Genomic DNA, 21,840 nt, shown 5'->3' with positions numbered 1-21,840 from the left:
CGGGCAATTTGTTGACCATGTCACACAAAGTCGTTAACCCCCGTCACACGTACTTACCTCCCGGACGACCTCGCTGTGGGCGGCGAACATCCTCTTCCTGAAGGGGAGGGACGTTCGGCGTCACAGCGACGTCACACAGCGGCCGGCCAATAGCAGAGGAGGGGCGGAGATGAGCGGGACGCAAAAATCCTGCCGCCCACCTCCTTCCTTCCGCATTGCCGGCGGGACACAGGTAAGCTGTGTTCATCGTTCCCGAGGTGTCACACAGTGAGATGTGTGCTGCCCCGGGAACAATGAACAACCGGCGCACAGAAGAAGAAATGCCATTTTGAAAATGAGCGACGATCAGGTGAGTATTTTTGCTCGTTCACTGTCGCTCGTAGCTGTCACACGCTATGATATAACAAACGATGCCGGATGTGCGTCACTTACGACGTGACCCCGCCGACATATCGCTCGATATATCGTACCGTGTGACGCCCGCATTAATCTCCCCCCCTCCTTCTTTGATTGACAGCTCTGGCTTTATAGAGCCAGAGAAGGGTGGAGATAGGGAGAAAGCCTGCAGGTGGGAAGGTGCACTTAACTGCTTGGCCCCGCCATGATGCACCGAGCACCTGTACTTGGTTTGAAGTCAATCTGTGGTGACGGAGTCCCTTTAAGTAATATTGAAGGTGCACTGGAGAGATGTATATTGCCTCCTTTACTGAAATCCTATCTAGCTGTAATCTATTAAGTTTCTGTTGTCAACTTTAATTAGGTCCAAGGAATGTATAAGGCCAGTACTGTGGGGTAAGGGCTGGTCCTGATCATGTTTTAGCCACAGATCAGTGTCTCCAACAGGTTTTCCCATCTACAACCCTGAAAAATGTGATTCATCCGTATATACTGACGAGGCCACTGGCTTTAATAAAGCAGAAGGAGTCACTTAGTGTCTAACTTCATTTTTGGCAATGTCCGCCTTTTCAAGCAGACACAAACACATGGTCAACTGCATTTCTGTGCCCACCTGAAAAAGGCAGACAATGCTGAAAATGAGGTGAAACAGCCTACAAAAATCATACAGGGGAATTATGAGTAGCACACCTTTTCACAATATGGCATTATGCTATAACACTAAATAACTGCAGCCTTTTCTTCATAGACTGGAAGACCCCTTTAAGTGAAGTGCTGGAAATCAAAAGACCCAAACACTATTCTTACTCAAGGATCCTATAAAATAATGCTCTGTACACCTACTCTTTGTGCCAGTCGTATATCTGGTGAATATTCCCAAAAACAATTTTGTCTTTTCCCTTCATGTCCTCAGGAATTCCTTGAGCATTCATGGTCGCCATATAACCCTGCAGAAACAAAAAGGTGACATTCAGCATTAACATCACTTTGTAACAAAAGCAAGATCTAAAAGAAACACAACTGTACTTATCCAAGGAGGCTCCTGAGAGCTGTGCACATTACCTCTAGGGAAGCTTGACTATCTTATGTCTTCGAACCATCACTGAAGTGTTCTGTTTTTTTTCTCACTGCTGAAGTGGCGCTTTAAATCTAAGTCCGTTGCCCCCACTCTCCTTTTTTTGGCGTTGCTCTGGTCCCACAGCGCCACCTTGTGCCCATAATTTTGGACGAGCTGGAAGTTAAACGTTACGTCACAAGTGGTCTATGCAAGTCTAGGAGAGCCAGAACGAGGCTCTCATAGAGTTGCATTGATTTGCTACTTCCGGCGAGATTCATGAAACACTGTGCCTGAGACCGACCAGAGCGAAGCTGGAAACAGATGAAGACGGTGCCAGGTGAGTATAAGACAGGGGTCAGAGGACTTACATTTAAAGCACAATTCCAGAGGTAAAATAAATAAAAACACACTGGTGCTTTAAAGCGCACACGCGAAAGTGGTGCTTTAAGTTACTTTTTGACATGTCTTCCAGACATAGAACTGCAAATAGAATTTTAGAAATAAGAATGGCCGTGTCATTCAAGCTATATCAGCTGTCACTCTTTCTGCATCTTTGCTCTATTCTGATACAACGATTTGCATGTGATGAAGAGCACACAGATAACTTAACGGTAATACTTAATACAGAACATAACTTCTCACTGTAGAGTTGTCACTCAAGAGTCCCATGTTTACGACTGCCCGGGTCATGTCATTCCGGAACAAATCAGTATATCCAAGTCCCAGCATGAGGCTATACACATCCCAAAAGGCTTTAGCTGGAGCACCCTGGCCCCCCACGTTCCTGTTTTCCATCGGCCCCATTTCCTGCTTGTGTTATATCAGCTGGGGTCTGTTTATTTCTCTTCTTTTCTATTTGTGACGCGGTAATAATGAAGTATCCTCACAATGAACCTTTTGAGCTGCAATAAACTACCTCAAACAATATATCACTGTCATATTAGACTTTAGTAAAATATGAGTGTCTTGGATTTTGTTTTTTTTTGCAGAGACATTTATACAAGCTGTACAGTGCTTTGAAAAAGTATTCATACCCCGTGAACTTTTACACATTTTTTCAAGTTACACCCACAAACTTAAATGTGTTTTATTTGATATATCAACACTAGGTAGCAAGTATTTGTGCAGTGTAAAGGAAATGATACATAGTTTTCTAAACATTTTAAAAATATAAATCTGAAAATTGTGATGTGCATTTGTATTCAACCCCCCAGAGTCAATACTTTGTAGGACCACCTTTCACTTCCATTACTACTGCAAGTCTTTAGGGGGATGTCTCTACCAGCTTTGTACATTTAGAGGCTGAAATTTTTACCCATTCTTCTTTGCGAAAAAGCTCTATGTCAGTGACATTGGATGATAAACGCCCGTGAATTGTAGTTTTCAAGTCCTGTCCCAGATTCTCAATAGGATTTATGTCTGGACTATGACCGGGCCATTCACACACATGAATATGCTTTGATCTAAACCATTCCATTATACAGTGCCTTGTAAAAGTATTCATCCCCCTTGGCATTTTTTTGTTTTGCCACCTCAGAACCTGGAATTTCACAGTTTTTTTGAGGGGTTGCATCAGTTCATGTAAAGAACATGTCAACAACTCTGAACATTTGTTTTTCTTTTTATTGTGAAGCAAAAACAAATAGCACACAATAACTAAAAACTTCAGTGTGCATAACTATGTCCTAATGTCAGTACTTTGTAGAGATTCCATTTGCCACAATTACAGCTGCAAGTCACTTTGGATAAGTCCTTATGAGCTTTTCCCATTTTACCACATTACCACGGGGATTTCTGCCCACTCCTCGAGGCAAAACTGCTCCAGCTCCTTCAAGTTAGATCGTTTCCTATGGTGAATATGGTAATCTTTAATTCTGACCACAGATTCCCAACTGGATTAAAGTCTAGACATCGACTCAGCCACTCCAATACATTTACAAATTTCACCTTAAACCAATCGAGCATTGCTTAAGCAGTATTTTTTGGCTCAATGCCTTGTTAGAAGGTGAACCTCCGTCCAAGTCTCAAATCACTGACAGAAAGAAACAGGTTTTGCTCAAGAATATCCCTGTAATTTGCACAATTTATCTTCCCCTCGATCCGGACCATTTTCCCTGTCTGTGCTGCTGAAAAACATCTCCACTGCATGATGCTGCTTCCACCATGTTTCACTGTGGGAATGGTGTCCTTGGGGTGATAAGCTGTGTTGGTTTGGCAACAACACAGCTGCCTTGGCGTGTGCCTGGGCTTATAGTTTTGGCAGGTTTGTTGTGATACCATGTTCTCTCCATTTCATCATAATGGATTTGAATGTGCTCCAAGGAATCATAAGATTAGGATATTTTTTAGATCCCAACTCTGACTTGTCCTTCTCAACAACTTTGTCTCTGACTTGTTTGGAGATCTCCTTGGTCTTCATGGTGGTATTTGGTTAGTGGTGCCTCTTGCTTAATGGTGTTGCAGCCTCTGTGTCCTTTCAGAAGAGGTGTGCATATACTAACAGACCATGTGACATGCAGACTGCACACAGGTGGAGTTTCTTCAACTAAGCAAAAAATTTTAGGGGCTTCATAGCAAAACTAGTGAACATTTGTACAGGGCACTGTAGCTCTGGCAGTAAGTTTAGGCTTGTTGTCTCACTGGAGAGTGACCACAGTCTCAAATATTTTGCATCGTCTAACAGCCTCTTTTCCTCAAGGATTGCCCTCCATTTAGCTCCCTCCATCTTTACATCAACTCAGACCAGCTTCTCTGTCCCTGCTAAAGAAAAGACTCCCCACAGCATCATGTTGCCACTATGTTTCACAATGGGGATGGTGTTTTCAAGTTGATGTGCAGTGTTAGTTTTTTGCCACATGTAGCATTTTGTATTCAGCCCAAAAAGTTCTACTTTGGTCTCATCTGACCAGCGCACCTTCTTCCACATGTTACCTGTGTCTCCTACATAGCTTTTTCCAATATGCAAACAAGACTTATTATAGTTTGCTTTCAAAAATTATTTTTCTTCTTGCCACTCCTCCAAAAAGGCCAGATTTGTGAAGTATATGACTAATAGTTGTCCTGTGGAAGGACAGATTCTCCAACTTGAGCTGTGGATCACTGCAGCTCCTCTAGTGGCCATGGTCCTCTTGGCTGTTTCTGTAATTAGTGCTCTTTTTAGGTGGACGGCCAAGTCTTGGTAATTTTGCAATTGTGCTATACTCTTTCCATTTTTGGATGATGTATTGAACTGCTTCATGAAATGCTAAAAGCCTGACCTATTTTTTTTTATAACCTAATTCTGCTTTAATAGAGAATTTTATACTTACCTGTCTCCGGTGCTGCTTTCTATGCAGAAGTAACAGCAGCGCAGGAGACAGGTAAGTATACCAGTTCATGCTGTCTGTGTGCTATCTGGATAGAACAGAGACAGCACAACTAAAACATACACACGGACGCACACACACACATGCGCACCTTCACCACAGGACCGTGCAAAACATTAGTGTTTTGCACGGACGTGTGAAGGAGGCCTTGTGGGATATGAACGTTAAACACAAATACACTTCAGATTATCTCTCTGTATGAGGGCATATGTCACAATGTAACGATTGCTATTCTACCATTTCAATCATGATTCTTGCCCTATATAAAGACTGACATTGTTTGCTTGTCATGATCGCATCATTTAGTGTCACGCAGTTACTGTGAGGGTTCCACCAGGTATAAGAGAACCCCCAGCGAGCTCCGCAACACACAGGATACTCAGGAACAAGATACAGGGGGTCCTAGCACATGGTAGAGGGGAACGGGTTCGTCTCCTTCACTAACCTGAGGCTGATTCCTGCACTGTCTAATGTCCCTAGACATTTCCTTCCCCTGTTGCCAATCACATGCCTAGGCCCTGAACTCATCTTGGCAAGTGAGAAGGCCTGCAAGAACACTAGTCTCACCACTACAATAATACAACACAAGGGGAGGGATGTGGGCAGGGAAGAGACTGGCTCCTTCCAAAGAGGTCAACATAAGAATGATAAGATTCTATAACCGGCATCAGATGGTAAGATATGTGACTATTTATAGAAAAGGGGAGTGATCACAAAGAGCGCACCAGAGATTAAAGCTCCAAAGGATAGCCAAACAGGAAAGAGTCCTTAACCCCTACAACACCACAAGAAAGCAGATACATTTAAACACAAGCTGCAGACTTGCACACACTAAGGTGTTATGACCCTCTGGTCCCAGACTCGCAACAGGTCTCCCCAGAGCGGGGAACACCCATGACATTCAGCCTTTAAATGATTATCTGCCCATGTACCAATCGTTACATACTCAGATAACACAGCACTGGGATATTAAAGGGGGAAAAAGTTGATTTGACATCTAACTTGACATTCATCAATCGCTTGTGCACCGTTTTCTAAATCCTTTTTTTAAGAGATAACCTTCTGTGTCAAGTTATGAAGACGATGCTTTCTGAGACATGATAAACTTTGCTACATCTGTAGCTTGGAATGCTTTTTTCTGTATATGTGAAATTTAACCCTGTAACTCCCCTTGAGTACACCTAAGAGCACAGCAGGTGTACACATATTACTTTCTATGACATTTGAGAAAAAATAGCAAACGCTTCCATAAAGCACGCAGAGCATGCACAGCTATGCCTTTCCACCTGGTCAGTTACTGTACTGTACATAGTACAACACCAGAGTTATAACTAGGGATGATCGAACATCACAAATATTCGGCTTCGCGAATATTCGACGAATAGGTCGCCGCTATGCAAATATTCAATGAGCAATGTAAGTCTATGGGAAGCCAGAATAGTTGCTATTCGGCAACTATTCAGGTGTCCCATAGACTTACAATGCGCATCGAATATTCGCAAATAGTGGAATAGCGGCGACCTATTCGTTGAATATGGGCGTAGCCGAATATTTGAGGTATTCGATCATCCCTAGTTATAAACTTTATAGTACAAAATATGATGTATTCTGCTATATATTATATATGTGATTATAATGTATTTGTACAGAGAATTAGAAACAAAATAAATGTCTGACTTGAGGCCAAGAAAATAATCTCTAGGAACTTCCCGTCATCATTTATTTATCAGGATGCAGCCCTGAGGGACCACACATTCACTATGTAGAGACATTTAAAGATGGGGAAAATAATTAGTAAGGATTCAGTTTTTGTCAGAGTATACAAATCTTAATTAATGATATCCCAGAGGAGTCACACATAAGCAATGGCTCGGTACACATCTCACTGGCCTGTATTCTATGAACAAGCATTGGCGCCGGCTTCATTCATATTTGGTGGAAGGGAGGCAACCGAGCTCAGTGCAGATGAAGAGTTAAGCGGGCTTTACACGCTACGACATCGCTAATGCGAAGTTGTTGGGGTCACGGAATTGGTGACGCACATCCGGCCGCATTAGCGATGCCGTTGCGTGTGACACCTATGAGCGATTTTGCATCGTCGCAAAAACGTGCAAAATTGCTCATCGGTGACATGGGGGTCCATTCTCAAATATCGTTACTGCAGCAGTAACGAAGTTGTTCCTCGTTCCTGCGGCAGCACACATCGCTCCGCGTGACACCGCAGGCACGAGGAAGCTCTCCTTACCTGCCTCCCGGCCACAATGCGGAAGGAAGGAGGTGGGCGGGATGTTCGTCCCGCTCATCTCCGCCCCTCCGCTTCTATTGGGCGGCAGTTCAGTGACGCAGCTGTGACGTCGCTGTGACGCTGAACACACCGCCCCCTTAGAAAGGAGGCGGTTCGCCGGTCACAGCGACGTCGTCGGGCAGGTAAGTACGTGTGACAGGTCTGGGTGATGTTGTGCGGCACGGGCAGCGATTTGCCCGTGTCGCACAACATATGGGGGCGGGTACCCACGCTAGCGATATCGGTACCTTTAGAAATATGAAAAAATCAGAAAAGCTGAGTTTTCTGTATACACCAATGTAACAATGTACAGAGCACTTCATCTTACCTCTACTATTTGGCCCAAGTCTTCGACATACATCTTCTCTGTTTCTACTAATTCCATTAAGACATACCTGCAAGAAAGCGTGAAAAATGGAATTTATTAAACACACTAAAAAGTAATGTTATGTGCACATGCTCTGCATGTACAGCAAATTGTTTTGCTGCAAAAGTCAGAGTGTAAGTGAGAAAAAAAACCTTGTGTAAAATAAGTTTTTACTTGCTTTTTTTCCTCTTTCATTTCAATGCAAATTGCTGAAACAATTTACTGCTACAGATGTGAAAAAAATCACATCTGCACGTTAAAAAATAAATAGCATGTGCATGAGAGTACAGAAATCCCATTCACTTTGCTGGTACTGTAAAACTTTTTGGTTTTTTTCAGCGGCATAAATGTGAGGGAGAAAAACTATGTATGAACAAGCCCTATGTGTGAAGTTGCACTATTTTAAAGGTATAACTCAAGGGATTAAAAATAATCGATTAGTCAATAGGCTCTGAAAACCGTGATGCAATGGGCACTGCATCCTTGGTATCATAGGTACCATAATATACTATACATGAAACCAAACTTCAGACTTGGTCCCACAGCGGCATCATTGTTGTCAGCAATGTATCCAGCAGGGCTGCAGATGGCAGAAGTCACCAAGTAGCCCTACCTTGCGTGAGCTGCCGCTACTATGTCAATCCTCTGTCTCTGCAGACATACTGCCAGCATGATATTAAATTTAACAATCCTACTAAGCCGTCCAGAGATCTTCCACTCAGTGTAGCCCATGTGAGATGGAAAAGATACATAGCACACTTTTAGTGTGGTGTCCGGTATTGTCAAGAACTACCATGGGAAAGACCAGTAAGTGAGCCGAGTGCCTGAAGTGCTTGCCACAATTTATGCTTATGAATCTCATGCTGCCTGAAGACTTTGCTAAGCAGACCATCATTGGTGGCACTTTAAGGCCACGTGCACACATTCATTATTTGGTGAATTTTTTACCTCAGTATTTGTAGCCAAAACCAGGAGTGGGTATAAAATTGCAGCAGTGGTGCTCGTGTTATACTTTTCCTTCAATTGTTCCCCTTCTGGTTTTGGCTACAAATTCTGAGGTAAAAAACTCACCAAATATTCAACGTGTGCATGTGGCCTTAAGGCCGCTTTACACGCTGCAACATCGCTCAAGCGATCTCGTTGGGGTCACGGAATTTGTGACTCACATCCGGCCGCTTTAGCGATGTCGTTGCGTGTGACACCTATGAGCGATTTTGAATCGTCGCAAAAACGTTCAAAATTGCTCATCGGTGACATGCCCCCCTATTCTCGAATATCGCTGCTGCTGCAGCTAGCGATGTAGTTCCTCGTTGCTGCGGCAGCACGCATCGCTATGTGTGACATTGCAGGAACGAGGAACCTCACCTTACCAGCGCCCGCCGGCAATGAGGAAGGAAGGAGGTGGGCGGGATGTCACGTCCCGCTCATCTCCACCCCTCCGCTACTATTAGGCGGCGGTTCAGTGACGCTGTTGTGACGTCGCTGTGACGCTGAACAAACCGCCCCTTTAGAAAGGAGGCGGTTCGCCGGTCACAGCGACGTCGCTAGGCAGGTAAGTAGTGTGACGGGTCCACGCGATGTTGTGCGCCACGGGCAGCGATTTGCCCGTGTGGCACAACCGATGGGGGCGGGTACGCACGCTAGCGATATCGGTCGTATAAAGCGGCATTTAGGCTGTGTGCCCATGATGAGTTTTTGATGCTGCATATTTTAGCTGCATCGTAAATGCATCTTCTTAGGCCACGTGCACACATTGAGTAATTGGTGAGGTTTTTACCTCACTATTTGGAGCCAAAACCAGGAGTGGGGAAATCAGAGGAAAAGTAGAATTTTTTTACCCACTTTTGGTTTTGGCTACAAATACTGAAGTAAAAACTCACCAAACACAGTGTGTGACGGCCTAAGAAAGAGAAATTTATAAAGCACCATTCTCAAGCTCCTCAAACCAGTGTCCATGAGGAAGTGAAGAATTTTACTTTCACAGTGAAAGCCGCTTGTGCAGTGTGACAGGGACGACTTGCCTCACTTACTGAAGCAGCTGAGACTACACTAAAGCTATGTGCGCACTTTGCGTTTTTTAATGCGTTTCCGCAGCGTTTTAAACTGCAGCGTTTTAATGCCAAAATGCATGTGTTTTGATTTTCAAGCAAAGTCTATGGGTAATTGTGATTTCTTGTGCGCACAATGCTGTTAAAAACGCAGCGTTTCAGTTGCTGAAAATTTGGCAGAAACTCAGCGTTTAAAGAAGCAGCATGTCAATTGTTTTTGCCATTTTGGCAGCGTTTTGCTAACATTAGAGTCAATGTGAACTTTCAAAACGCAACCAAAATCAAATTCCCAGCGTTTAACATGCTTTTTTGATGCAGAAAACATGCTTTTTTGACAAAATAAACGCATGCCTTTTTGACTTTATAATAAGGGCATGATATGTCCCTTTACACACACACATAGTCCAACAATTAAATTAATGAAAAAGCATAATTTAACGTTATTTTATGCATGAATATTATAAAACAGTTATAATTTTAATAAAATAATCTATTTTGTGCATGATTAAATCATGATATTTGTTATCTTATTTTCCCGTTTTTTTCATAGTGTTTGAATGTTTAAACTTTATTTAGCAGTGAATTTGTATTCAAAACGTATCTGACTTTAAGCAATGAAAAAGCATGTAAATCGCGGTAAAAACGCAGCTAAAACGCGGCTAAAACGCAAGTGTATTTTTAGCGTTTTTGTGGTCAAAACCAAATTTGACAGAGACATTTTCTGCCAGAGGATACGTTTAGAATTGCAAGAAACTCAACACAAAGTGTGCACATAGCCTTAGGCATTGCCTGCATGTGTTTTTTAGTAAGACTACATAAGTGGTGTTCAGTCCTGTCATGCTGGCCTTTCTGTGGGCAGCTGGAAAGTAGTGACGGGTGCTGGTTCCATTGCTGTCACTTAAGCGTTTCTGTGCCTCATCAAGTCTGTGACTTAGGGCGTTTTTCCATCTGCGATTTTCTTGTGCGAGAGAGATCCGATAAAAAATCTGATTGCACTCGCACCAGTGTTAATCAATAAGACAGTTTCATCTGTCCTGTTTTTTCTCCACTTGAATCGTGCTGTCGGTACAATCGCAGCATGCTGCGATTTGCACTGAGCCTCGGCTCACGTGTGTGTAAAATCGCACTGCACTCGAATGTTATATGACTGCAGTGCGGTGCACGCAATGACAGACAACGGAGGAGATGGGGAGAAAGTGCTCCCTCCATCTTCTCTGCTCCTGTGATACGATCTCAAGATCGCATCACAGTCGCATGACCCTCGGCTGACACCCGCATTAGAGGGTCATTAGCATATCGCTTCAGATGCTCTCGCATCGGAAGCGGTACGCAAGTGGAAAAGAGCCCTTAAACCGAGCCTCCACCTCGAGACTGAAAAGTGACTATAGAAGCCACCTCTACCGTCTCCCAACCTTGTGTCCTCTGTTTTTCTCCTGTTGTCATCTCTGTTCACATTGTCTTTCTTTTTCTCCTGTTTCCAAAATGGGGAGGGCAGTATAAGGCAATGTGCGCACAATGAGTATTTGGTGCAAAAATTTCTGCAACATATCTGCATCTTCTGTCAGAAAAATGCACCAGAAATGAGGTGTGCTTATGCTGCATTTTTGCTCCGTTTTTGGTGCGTTTTTTACCATATGCTTTTCCTACTGAAATCAATGGGTAGAAGAGCTGAAAAACGCAGGGAAAAATGCACCAAGAATTGACATGCTGCAGATCTGCAAGGAAAAAGTAAGCAACGTGCGCACAGCACTTCAGAATTCTCATTGACTTTGATAAGGTTATGCATGGAGATTTGTGACAAAACTGCACTAAAAAATGCATGGTGTGCACATGGCCTTAGGGGCACTTTGCACACTGCGACATCGCAGGTGCGATGTCGGTGGGGTCAAATTGAAAATGACGCACTTCCGGCATCGCATGCGACATCGCAGTGTGTAAAGGATGGATGATACGATTAACGAGCGCAAAAGCGTCGTAATCGTATCATCGGTATAGCGTCGGCGTAATTCATAATTACGCCGACGCAATGGTCCGATGTTGTTCCTCGCTCCTGCGGCAGCACACATCGCTGTGTGTGAAGTCGCAGGAGCGAGGAACGTCTCCTACCGGCCTCACTGCGGCTTCCGTAGGATATGCGGAAGGAAGGAGGTGGGCAGGATGTTTACATCCTGCTCATCTCCGCCCCTCCGCTCCGATTGGCCGCCTGCCGTGTGACGTCACAATGACGCCGCACGACCCGCCCCCTTAACAAGGAGGCGGGTCGCCGGCCACAGGGACGTCGCACGGCAGGTGAGTGTGTGTGTGAAGCTGGCGTAGCGATAATTTTCGCTACGCCAGCTATCACCACATATCGCTGCTGCGACGGGGGCGGGGACTATCACACTCGGCATCGCAGCATCGGCCTGCGATGTCGTAGTGTGCAAACCCCGCCTTAGTGTAAACCACATGTCCACTGGCTTTCTAGTGCTGTGAGATAGGAGGAAAGAGTGGATCAGATGCTCACTGCACAGCACAGGCCACTCTGGCAGCCATCTTGGAAGTAGGAGGAAAGGATAGCCGATCTGAGCAGAGGAGGTAGCGAGACACAAATTAATGGCACAGGGTCGGGAGATTATACATGGGGAATCTATGGTCCCTTTTCTGTTCCAGTGTGGAGGGTCGCTCTAAATGTTAATGTGATCAACAAGAAGTCCGGTGTGACTTAACGAGTCGATTATATTCATGACATGCAGACATCCCCTCCACGTGGAGAAAGCAGTGAATCGGAGACTAATGGCCAGGAAAAGCCTGCCGCTCATAAACACTGAGGACTCCTCTGTATGTAAGATCACTAATACTGCAGTATGTGAACACTTAAAGGGAACCTGTCTTGTTGAAAAAAAAATCTGATCTGTGAGCAAAACGCCATAGAGTAGAAGCAGCTAATTAGAATGATGGACTTTTTGTAGGAAACGTTACCGTAAAGCTTGCATTTTATTGGTTGAAATTCCTGGTGTATATTACCATAGTCCAGTGGGCGGTGCTACACCGTGATTGATGGGCTTCCCTGTATGACTGTGTAGCGCCCCATTGGGCACTACAGGGAACTGCATCCTCTTGGGGATGCAGGACCTGCCCCCTGGGACCTGGAGTACCAGTGCCAATTACATCAAAACACGACCAAAATCCTAGTTCTCCACTCCACACTGGGCATAGAGGGTTAACCATGTAAGGGGATAGTCGCCATGGGAACGAATTATTGGGTATAGCCAGACTGGTGGGAGGAGTCAGTCAGTCGGTACTGGGTAGTGAGTCGAGTAGCACACAGGAGAGGTGTGCGGACGTGCCTGAGCTGGGTCCGTGTAACGGTGACCCCGGAGGCACAGGAGAGAGATCGCCAGGACGGGTACCGGAGATACCGCTGGGACCTGAGCACGCAGGGGGAACAGGGCCCCTAGGTCAAGCGTCAGTTTCAAACGGTTTGATAAATCCCTGCCCGGTGAACACACCTTCACGGACTTCACCGAACCAAATAATCCGGGGGCATCAGCAGTAAACTAGGATCAGGGTTTGGAAACTTACCTTTCCGCAGGGTCCGCACTGCCCGCCATACGGAGAAGGAGACTGTACCCCAAAGAGACAGTCGGGGCCCCCAAACGCTCCACTCTACGGGGACCAAATCAACTGAGAGTGCCGGGGACAGAGCAACCTGGGTCACTACATTGGCACTGGTCCTCCAAGTGACCTGAACCAACAACCCCTGGGTTCATAGTGAGTAGAGACTGTTAAAGACAACCTGGTGTGGTCTCCATTATTACCCCCGTTACATCTCCCAGGCACAGCCCTACATGCGGAGAGCCTACCATCACAGCTGCTACTACCACCAGCCCTGGCAGTACCCACATTCAGCAGCGGCAGTTCTCCATCCTTAATCGCAACCCGCAGGTGGCGTCACATGACAAAAACTCTTATCTCCCCTGTAAATACCCCCCTTTACAAAAGAGCCCAAGGGCACGGAACCGGGCAACAGTCACCAGAGTGACATTGCCATTTGTTACTACCTGGGACCGAGTACCCCATATCCATGGGCGCTACAACTGCATACAGATAAATGTTAATCACTAGTATGACCGCCCACTGGACATAGCAACATCAGAGATTTCAAGTTAAGTTATACTTATTATAAGTTATACTTAACCTTTTCCAACAAACCTATATATAATTCTTCTCAGCTGCGCCTTCTCTACATCATGTAGTCCACAGATTGGACTGACTGTATAATGTGATAGGTGCCCTAAGTGATAGAAGATTGAAATCAGAGAGTCTCTCACTACTCAGGGGTTGTACACTGAGCAACCTGCTGTTTTTACCCTTTTTGGGTATCTTTTGTATGCCCTTATTTAAAAAGCCACTGTCTAAAACAATGGTGCTTTCAGTCTGGTAGATGAAAGTGTTCTGCTACATAGCACCACCACTACCATATCAAAATGTCCGTGCCATGTACCGAAAGTGTATTTAACGAGAAACTGTGGTTGGTATAATACATTTGATATGTAGTACTGCATTTCTCATGTAACTGTGTATGTTTTGCACAGTAATACCTCAATAACTAAATAAGCTAGCCAAGTATGGTTACCCGTAATCCAAAGGAAAACCACAGATCACGTATCACAATGTCAAATCCCAAACTCAGCACTACTAATCTGACAAAGGCGGTCTGCCATATACACACTTCCAGAAAGCTTATGTGTCAGCTTAACTGATTAATACCAGCAGTCTGGATGGTCCCGCTCTCTAGTTCTTAAATTAGAAGCGGCACATGAATGTCATCACTTACAGAACTAATAGGGGATGTTGGGCTGCAGTGACAGCGGCCATTACATTCAACGGCTCAGTAATGACCGAAGTCAAGCTCAATCCATAATCTGAATCAAAGGCTGAGGGTGGTAAGTGAGGAAAGAGCCACAGATTGGACACGTCCCCCGGAACCCACTTCTATTGTTACATAGTAGGGAAGTCGGTGTTTCTTTTCCTCAGTTATTTATCAGCAGAGCAGCGTTTCCCTCCATACATATCAGCCAAGCTATGGCACTAACTCTATATACCACTTACCCTAAGGTCCCTATTTATAGAGAGAATTTCCACTATGAGCTCTTTTCACTTACATTTGTTTCTATGGAATTTGGTTATCAAGTAATATGATCACCTATCTCACCCTCAAAGCTTGTTCTATCTAGCTTTGCTGCCTAAAACCAAATGTCTGTCAATTTCCCCGGTCCCAGTGTTTTCACGCTAGAGAACATTGACTGTTCTGAAATTGTGGCATCCATGGACACCACAAGACCTCAGATGGTGTATGGTATCAAAGGGTTAGAAGAGAATCTTTAAAAATTAGTTGATCAGTGAGCGCTATTCAGTTCCACATCAGGATATGAGTGGCGCAGATGACATCACATCGGCACATAACTGCTGGGAAATCCTGCCCTTTCCATAAGGGATGTGCAGACATGATGTCATTGCCGCTACTCACACCCAATGCAGAAGTGAGCAGTGCTGGACAACCTCTTTAAAGGTGTTTTCCGGTTATCAATTATAGGTGATAACTTGTTGATCGGTAAATGTCTCATCACTGGGACCCGCACCAATCTGCAGATCAGGGAATTTCAATCCCTGACAATGAACTTTTATCCTTATTACAAAATTGTGCAGCAGATTGTACACCAAATTGTCACACTTTGGGGCCACTGAAAATAGCTAAGGACAATGCTTAGCAGCCACGTAGGGAGTGAATGAAGAAGTGGTCAAGAATGCACACTGCAGCTCCATTCTAACATAGACAAAAGTTCCCAAATCTGCTGATCAGTGCAGGTCACAGCGGTCAGAGCCCCCAACGTTCAACAAGTTATCACCAGAAAACCCCTTTGAGTCCTTTGAATTCCATAGTGTGGCTACCATGGACGTCTTTTTCCAGTAAATCACACAAACCTAATTCCATTGCTCCCTGATCCCGTTCTGATGCTCTTATCTCTATTGTAGATGCACTCGTGGGTTGGTATGGGTCAGCTTGATACTTTGAACAGTCTGTCGCTAAGAAGCCCTATATGCAGCAAGATGTGATGTACTGGTTGTTTTGACAACTAGCACCATAGCCAATGTTACACATGCCATTTTTCCTGCTTCTGAGGGTTCGCTCACATCTACTTATAAATAATCGCTCCGATACTCATCCAGAAAAGTGAGAAGAATGTCATGTGTATGTGATGCGAATGCTATGCAAGTGTGCAATTTTTTCTCGCCTAGCATCCGTATGACATGTGTTTTTAACATCATCTTTTACATCCTAAAATACTTTATGTAAATTCTTGCTAATTGTCAGAAATGAAGGAATCAAATATAGATAGATACTGTACATAGCTAGACAGATACGTTTATTTTTTATATAAATTTAAAAAACAACGTAAGGACCCCTCTACCTTTGATAACCAGCAAAGGTAAAGGAGGCTGATATTATCGGCCTTGGAAGTTTCATGGTTATTGTGCCTTTCCCAGCCTAAAAAAATACCAAATCACAGCTGCCTCAGAAGTTTCCCATCACATTAAATTCCTGAAGTCACCAATCATCACAGTAGCCGGGTGTTGCGGAGCGCAGCGGTTGCCGGGAGTAGTTGCTGTTTAAAGTCTATGGAGCCTTGTTTTGAGGCTTCATAGCTTTTGGTCTATGTAAACAAGGAAAATAGTTGGAACCGCTGGACTACCTTGAAACTTTGATTTTGAATAAAATGGTGAACGACGGACAGTCTCTTGTTTTTATTTCTCTCTTTCTATGTCTTTCAGATTTCCATTTGTGGACTACATTGAAATCCCTGAACTACATTTGACCTGCAAGTGTTTGGTTTTTTTTGGTGAGCCAGGAAAAGAGCTGGGGAGTGTTTTTTCAAATAAACTATTTTTGTGTATTTTTTCTTTTTACTTACTGGGTTTGTAATGAGGGTGTCTGATAGACACCTCTCCATTACTAACCCCTGGGCTTGATGCTAGCTGACACTACACAGCTGACATCAACCCCAACAACCATTACCCCAATTGCCACCGCATTAGGGCAATTGGGAAGAGCCACGGCAAAGCGTCAGAATTGGCGCATCTAATGTGATGCGCCACTTCTGGGGCAGCTGCGGGCTGTTAGATTTAGGCTGGGTAGGGCCCAATAACCATGGACCTTCCAAGCCTGTTCATATGACTTTGCATCTGTCTGTTTAAAATAGGGGTGACCCCACGTTGTTTTTTTTTTATTATTTATTAGGTTACATCAGGCTAAACACCCATTAGTGCCACATTAAAGACACCAAAGGGTGCGAGTTTATAATACGTAAGGGGGTTGTGACATTATATAGCTGCAGAATATCTATCTATTCTATCTATCTATCTTTATGTCACCTATCTATCTATCCATCAATAGCTTTATTTTATATTATTATTTTTTTCCTCTTTAAATGTGTGTGAAAAAATTGAATGCCCCACACATGCTCAGTATGCCATCTATTTTTTTTTTCTTTCCCCCGGAGACTTGCATTGGCGAGTCTCGGCCAATATATGTGGCCATACGCGGTGTGCTTCAATTTTTTTCCCTAGCTGAGGAAAAACTTGCTAATGAAAAATGTCTCAATGAATAACATTGGTGCGAGTGCAATGCAATGTTTTCTTACAGATGTGCGCGAACCGTAACACAAAGTTCAGGAAACCGATTGTTCACTTGCTGCCTAATATATGTCACCCTATGACAAGTGCATGTGCAATGAAATACCATTACTGGGTATACATATAATGTATAACACACTATATTTTCTGCCCGCCCCATATACCCAAAAAGGACTCACTTACATACTCTTTTCTAAGGCACTCTTCCTTTCTTCTTCTGTTTCTTCGGGGGGATAGGAGGAAGCAACAGATGTTGATATTTCAGAAGCTATAGACTCATTTTCCTTGGAGTCCGAGAGGTAGGACATGTGCGGATCCTGAAAAGGAAAGAATCATCCATCTATGTCAATGAAGCATAACATTTTCATGATGTTGTTTATCCATTCATCAGTATGATGTACCGTCCTGACACTGCCGTGCAGAAGTTTGTGAGAGATAAAATACTTATAATTCTTCCAGAGTAGAATGAATTCAAAACAAGGCACCGGTACATAGATAGAATTCATGTTTTTTTGCACTATTTTTTATGCTACTTGTTGCACTCTTGGAAAAGCATAATTGAAATCTGGGCAGCATATAGCATCAAGTCTAAAGTTACGATAATCTAGCGCATGCAGTCATTATTAGATGATATGGTGGTCTTCATCACATCATGACAAGTAACTGCAATATAATGTGACGTATTACAACCTGCACAATTGGTTGCGCCTGTAATGAGATGATTTAGGACAAAAAGAACATTTTTGGAGCAAATCTCCATTACATCAATCTAGTATAGTCAACACATGCAAAATGCATATATAAAAGTATATATATGTTATATGCACTTAAAGGGACTTTGTCAGCAGGTTTTTGCTATCTCATCTGAGAGCAGCATAACATAGAGACAGAGACCTAGGTCGCCATAGAGTTCAAGTCCTCTTCCTCTCTGAAGAGGCAATTTGCCTATGAAGAAGGAGGCTGACATAGCTAATAAACTAAAGGGTACTTTACACGCTGTGATATCGGTATCGATATCGCTAGCGAGCGTACCCTCCCTCGTCGTTTGTGCGTCACGGGTAAAATTGTTGCCTGTGGCGCACAACATCGCTAGGACCCGTCACACTACTTACCTGCCTTGCGACGTCGCTGTGACCGGCGAACCGCCTCCTTTCTAAGGGGAAGGTTTGTTCGGCGTCATAGCGACGTCACTAAGTGGCCGCCCAATAGCAGAGGAGGGGCGGAGATGAGCGGCGCAAACATCCCGCCCACCTCCTCCCTTCCTCATTGCGGGCGGCCGCAGGTACGGTGAGTTTCCTCGTGCTTGTGGTGTCACACATAGCGATGTGTGCTGCTGCAGGAACGACAAACAACCTCGCTACTCACTTGTCAACGATTTTTGGTGTTGGAGCGACCTCTCCAATACCAACGATTTTTACCTCTTTTGCGATCGTTTTAGGTCGCTCAGAGGTGTTACACGTTGCGATGTCGCTAGCGACGCCGGATGTGCGTCACAAACAACGTGACCCCGACGATATATCATTAGCGATGTCGCAGCGTGTAAAGCACCCTTTAGTCAGAAGAGTTCACTTCAAACACATCCCTAGTTATTGTATCAGGATAGACCTGGAAGTGGATCAGACGAGCGCTGAAACAAGGTCACCTATCAAAATGAATGTATATCAGTTGTAATTTAATTAATTAGCATAAGCAAAACAGTTAAATCACTTTAATTTTTCTGGACAGTCCCTTTAAGTCCTTATGCATAACAGAGATATGTACATGTAGCTGACAGAGGTACACAGAGCCCTTGTGCCGACCTATAGCGTTTGCTATATTATAGTTTGCTAAAGACCATGCTGTAATTTCTTCTTTAAAAACTTTAAACAGGTTGTCCCCAACTTTAAAAGTTAAACCTAATGGGCCAATGATGATGTAAAAAATAAATAACTATACAAACCTCCTGGACCAGCGCTGCTCTTTGACACTTGGTGTTGTGTTCCATGACAGTCTCTAGGCATCAACATCTGGTGAGGGATGTCTCTTGACTGCTGCAGCCAAACAGAGGCTCTTGATCGGCTGCAGCCTTCACATTTTGTCGAAAAAGAAATGTTTGTTCCCATTTGGAAGAAAGCTATAGAGGTCACCTGACACCAACAAGGAAGGTTAATATCAGGAGATTGATGGAGGACACAGTTCCAAGAGTAGTGGAGTGACCCAGGTCCGGCAGGGGAGTATATTTTTACTTTTTTATTGCTTACATGACTCTAGGCCAATTATTTAACTGTTATTTAGCTTGTAAAGTAGGGAACAACCCTCTTATGAATATTGTACGTGCTCCTCACAAGGAAAGTTGGGTTCACATATTAATTTTTTTTATCAATATACTAATAAGTTCTTGGCACAAACTGCAGATTTTTTCATACTAAATGTAGTAAATTTTGGGAATTTTGGTACAAATCTAAATATCATTGAGAATTAAAGCCAGTCCAAAATGCAGCAAATGTATTAAGTGGAAGAGTCATTGAATACGTTTTGTGCAATTGGCTTCACTTTAGAGTAGGTAATAAAATTCCAATAAAACTTATAGGGGTATTCCCTTCTCCAAGATCCTAATATGTAGTACTGTAGGTGTAGTAATAATAATAATATTAGCAAATACCTCCAATTAGAAATTTAGTATAGTTTTCTATATTAGCTATGTCACTTACCTAATGTGCATGTGCCCTATATGCGTGGCCGTAACCATGGATACCTAAGCTACTGCAATGCCCCACACATGAGGTAAGAGACTTGGCTAATCAGAAGAACTATACTACATTTATAATTGGAGGTATTTGCAAATATTATTGTTATTACACCTACTACATATTGGGATAGGATCTTGGAGATGGGAATAATCCTTTAATAATTCTCTGTACCTGATCTAAATAGATGTTATTCTGATAAAACTGATGAAGACTCATGAAAAACTCATAACATGTTGGAAACAACCTCGAGAAACACAATACAATACCAGGAGCAGAGTACTCTACATGAATTCTGTTGTGTATTACTCAGCGCACCTCTACAAAAAATAGATAAAAAGACTATAGAGTCAGACACATAAGGTAATTGCCTCCCAGTTCTATACATTATTGATCAGCACAAGAAATGCTGGCACTGAAGACATTCTGGTAAATGTCATAATAGCTTTCTTCAAAGAAGTAAAAGCAGGAGGCTCTGGGGACTGAAGAACTTGCTTTTCCCTCAAAAAACTGTGTATATTGCCTACTTTGGACACATCATACAAAAGAGAGCAATCACTGAAGAAGGACATCACGGGTGGAAAAATAGAAAAAACAAGGTGATGAGGAAGACCAGCAACCCAATGGCTTGATACAATGAATACAATGGTGGAGAAGACCCTGGTGGACCTATCTAGGCTGCACAAGATCGATCTTTCTAGAGAACGTTCAGCCATCAATTCGTCTTACTCAAAATCTAGCAGAAGGCTGTTAAATAATAATAATATTCTAGACATGGCTGCTGGATAGATCTCTCTACATACCATCTGACAACTTCAATATAGAGGTTATAGAGGTCTAGTGTCACCATATTTACTGATGTACCTGACTTTGGATCTCCAGATTCCATTGTTTTCATTCAATCTACATCTGAAATCCATACAATGGTCTTAAAACGATGCATAGTCCATAGGAATTGCCGCTCGGTGGTCGTTTTGTTTACACAGGGCTGACTCCACTTCAAATGTGCATTGATTGATCAATATTAGGTTGTTCAATGCACATAGGCTGTTATTGTCCTATGTACAAAAGGCAAGGCAAACCAAAAGATCATGATACCTGATGAAGGAGCATTTCGGTTGTTTGTCAAGTGATTGACAGCAAGTTTACACTACACGATTATCATGAAATGAGTGGAACGCTCTTAGGCGGGCTTTACACGCTGCGACATCGCTAGCAATTGCTAGCGATGTTGAGCGCGATAGCACCCGCCCCCGTCCTACATGTGATATCTGGTGCTTGCTGCCGTAGCGAACATTATCGCTACGGCAGCTTTACTCGCACATACCTGGTCGGCGATGTTGCTGTGATCGCCGAACAATCCCTCCTTCAAGGGGGAGGTGTGTTCGGCGTCACAGCGACGTCACCGCGACGTCACTAAGCGGCCGGCCAATAGAAGCGGAGGGGCGGAGATGAGCGAGACATAACATCCCGCCCACCTTCTCCCTTCCGCAATGCCTGTGAACGCAGGTAAGGAGATGTTTGTCGCTCCTGCGGTTTCACACATAGCGATGTGTGGTGCTGCAGGAACGACAAACAACATTGTACCTGCAGCAGTAATGACATTATGGAAATGAACGACGTGACACAGATCAGCGATTTTTTACGCTTTTGCGCTCGTTCATCGTCGCACCTAGGATTTACACATTGCGATGTCGCTACTGGCGCGTGATGTGCGTCACTAACGACGTGACCCTGACGATATATCGGTAGCGATGTCGCAACGTGTAAAGCCCGCCTTAGGGGTCCTGCAGTGTAAAAATGATCATTAGACTATCCACTTGTAAACCAGCTGAAGAGGATACACAAAATATCAAAGGGGTATTCCGATTTTCATTAGTGTCCTATCAATGCAGCTCACACCTTTGGAGAATGGGGCTATTT

The 21,840-nt window shown here is 43.7% G+C and overlaps 1 protein-coding gene across 3 annotated transcripts in view; it reads right to left on the bottom strand.

The window, feature by feature from the left end:
• Window positions 1–21,840, bottom strand: part of ARHGEF25 (Rho guanine nucleotide exchange factor 25) — a 517,568-nt gene that overhangs the window by 45,131 nt on the left and 450,597 nt on the right. For all 3 annotated transcript variants that reach the window (XM_075337091.1, XM_075337090.1, XM_075337092.1), the window contains 3 exons: window positions 17,375–17,508; window positions 7,431–7,497; window positions 1,240–1,343 (listed from right to left, as the gene is read on the bottom strand). In XM_075337091.1, the coding sequence (XP_075193206.1) occupies window positions 1,240–1,343; window positions 7,431–7,497; window positions 17,375–17,508 (305 nt within the window). The remainder of the gene's footprint in view (window positions 1–1,239; window positions 1,344–7,430; window positions 7,498–17,374; window positions 17,509–21,840) is intronic.

This window comes from Anomaloglossus baeobatrachus, chromosome 2, assembly GCF_048569485.1.
Source record: "Anomaloglossus baeobatrachus isolate aAnoBae1 chromosome 2, aAnoBae1.hap1, whole genome shotgun sequence".
NCBI classification, from domain to species: domain Eukaryota; kingdom Metazoa; phylum Chordata; class Amphibia; order Anura; family Aromobatidae; genus Anomaloglossus; species Anomaloglossus baeobatrachus.
This window is presented reverse-complemented; position numbering and strand designations above follow the sequence as displayed.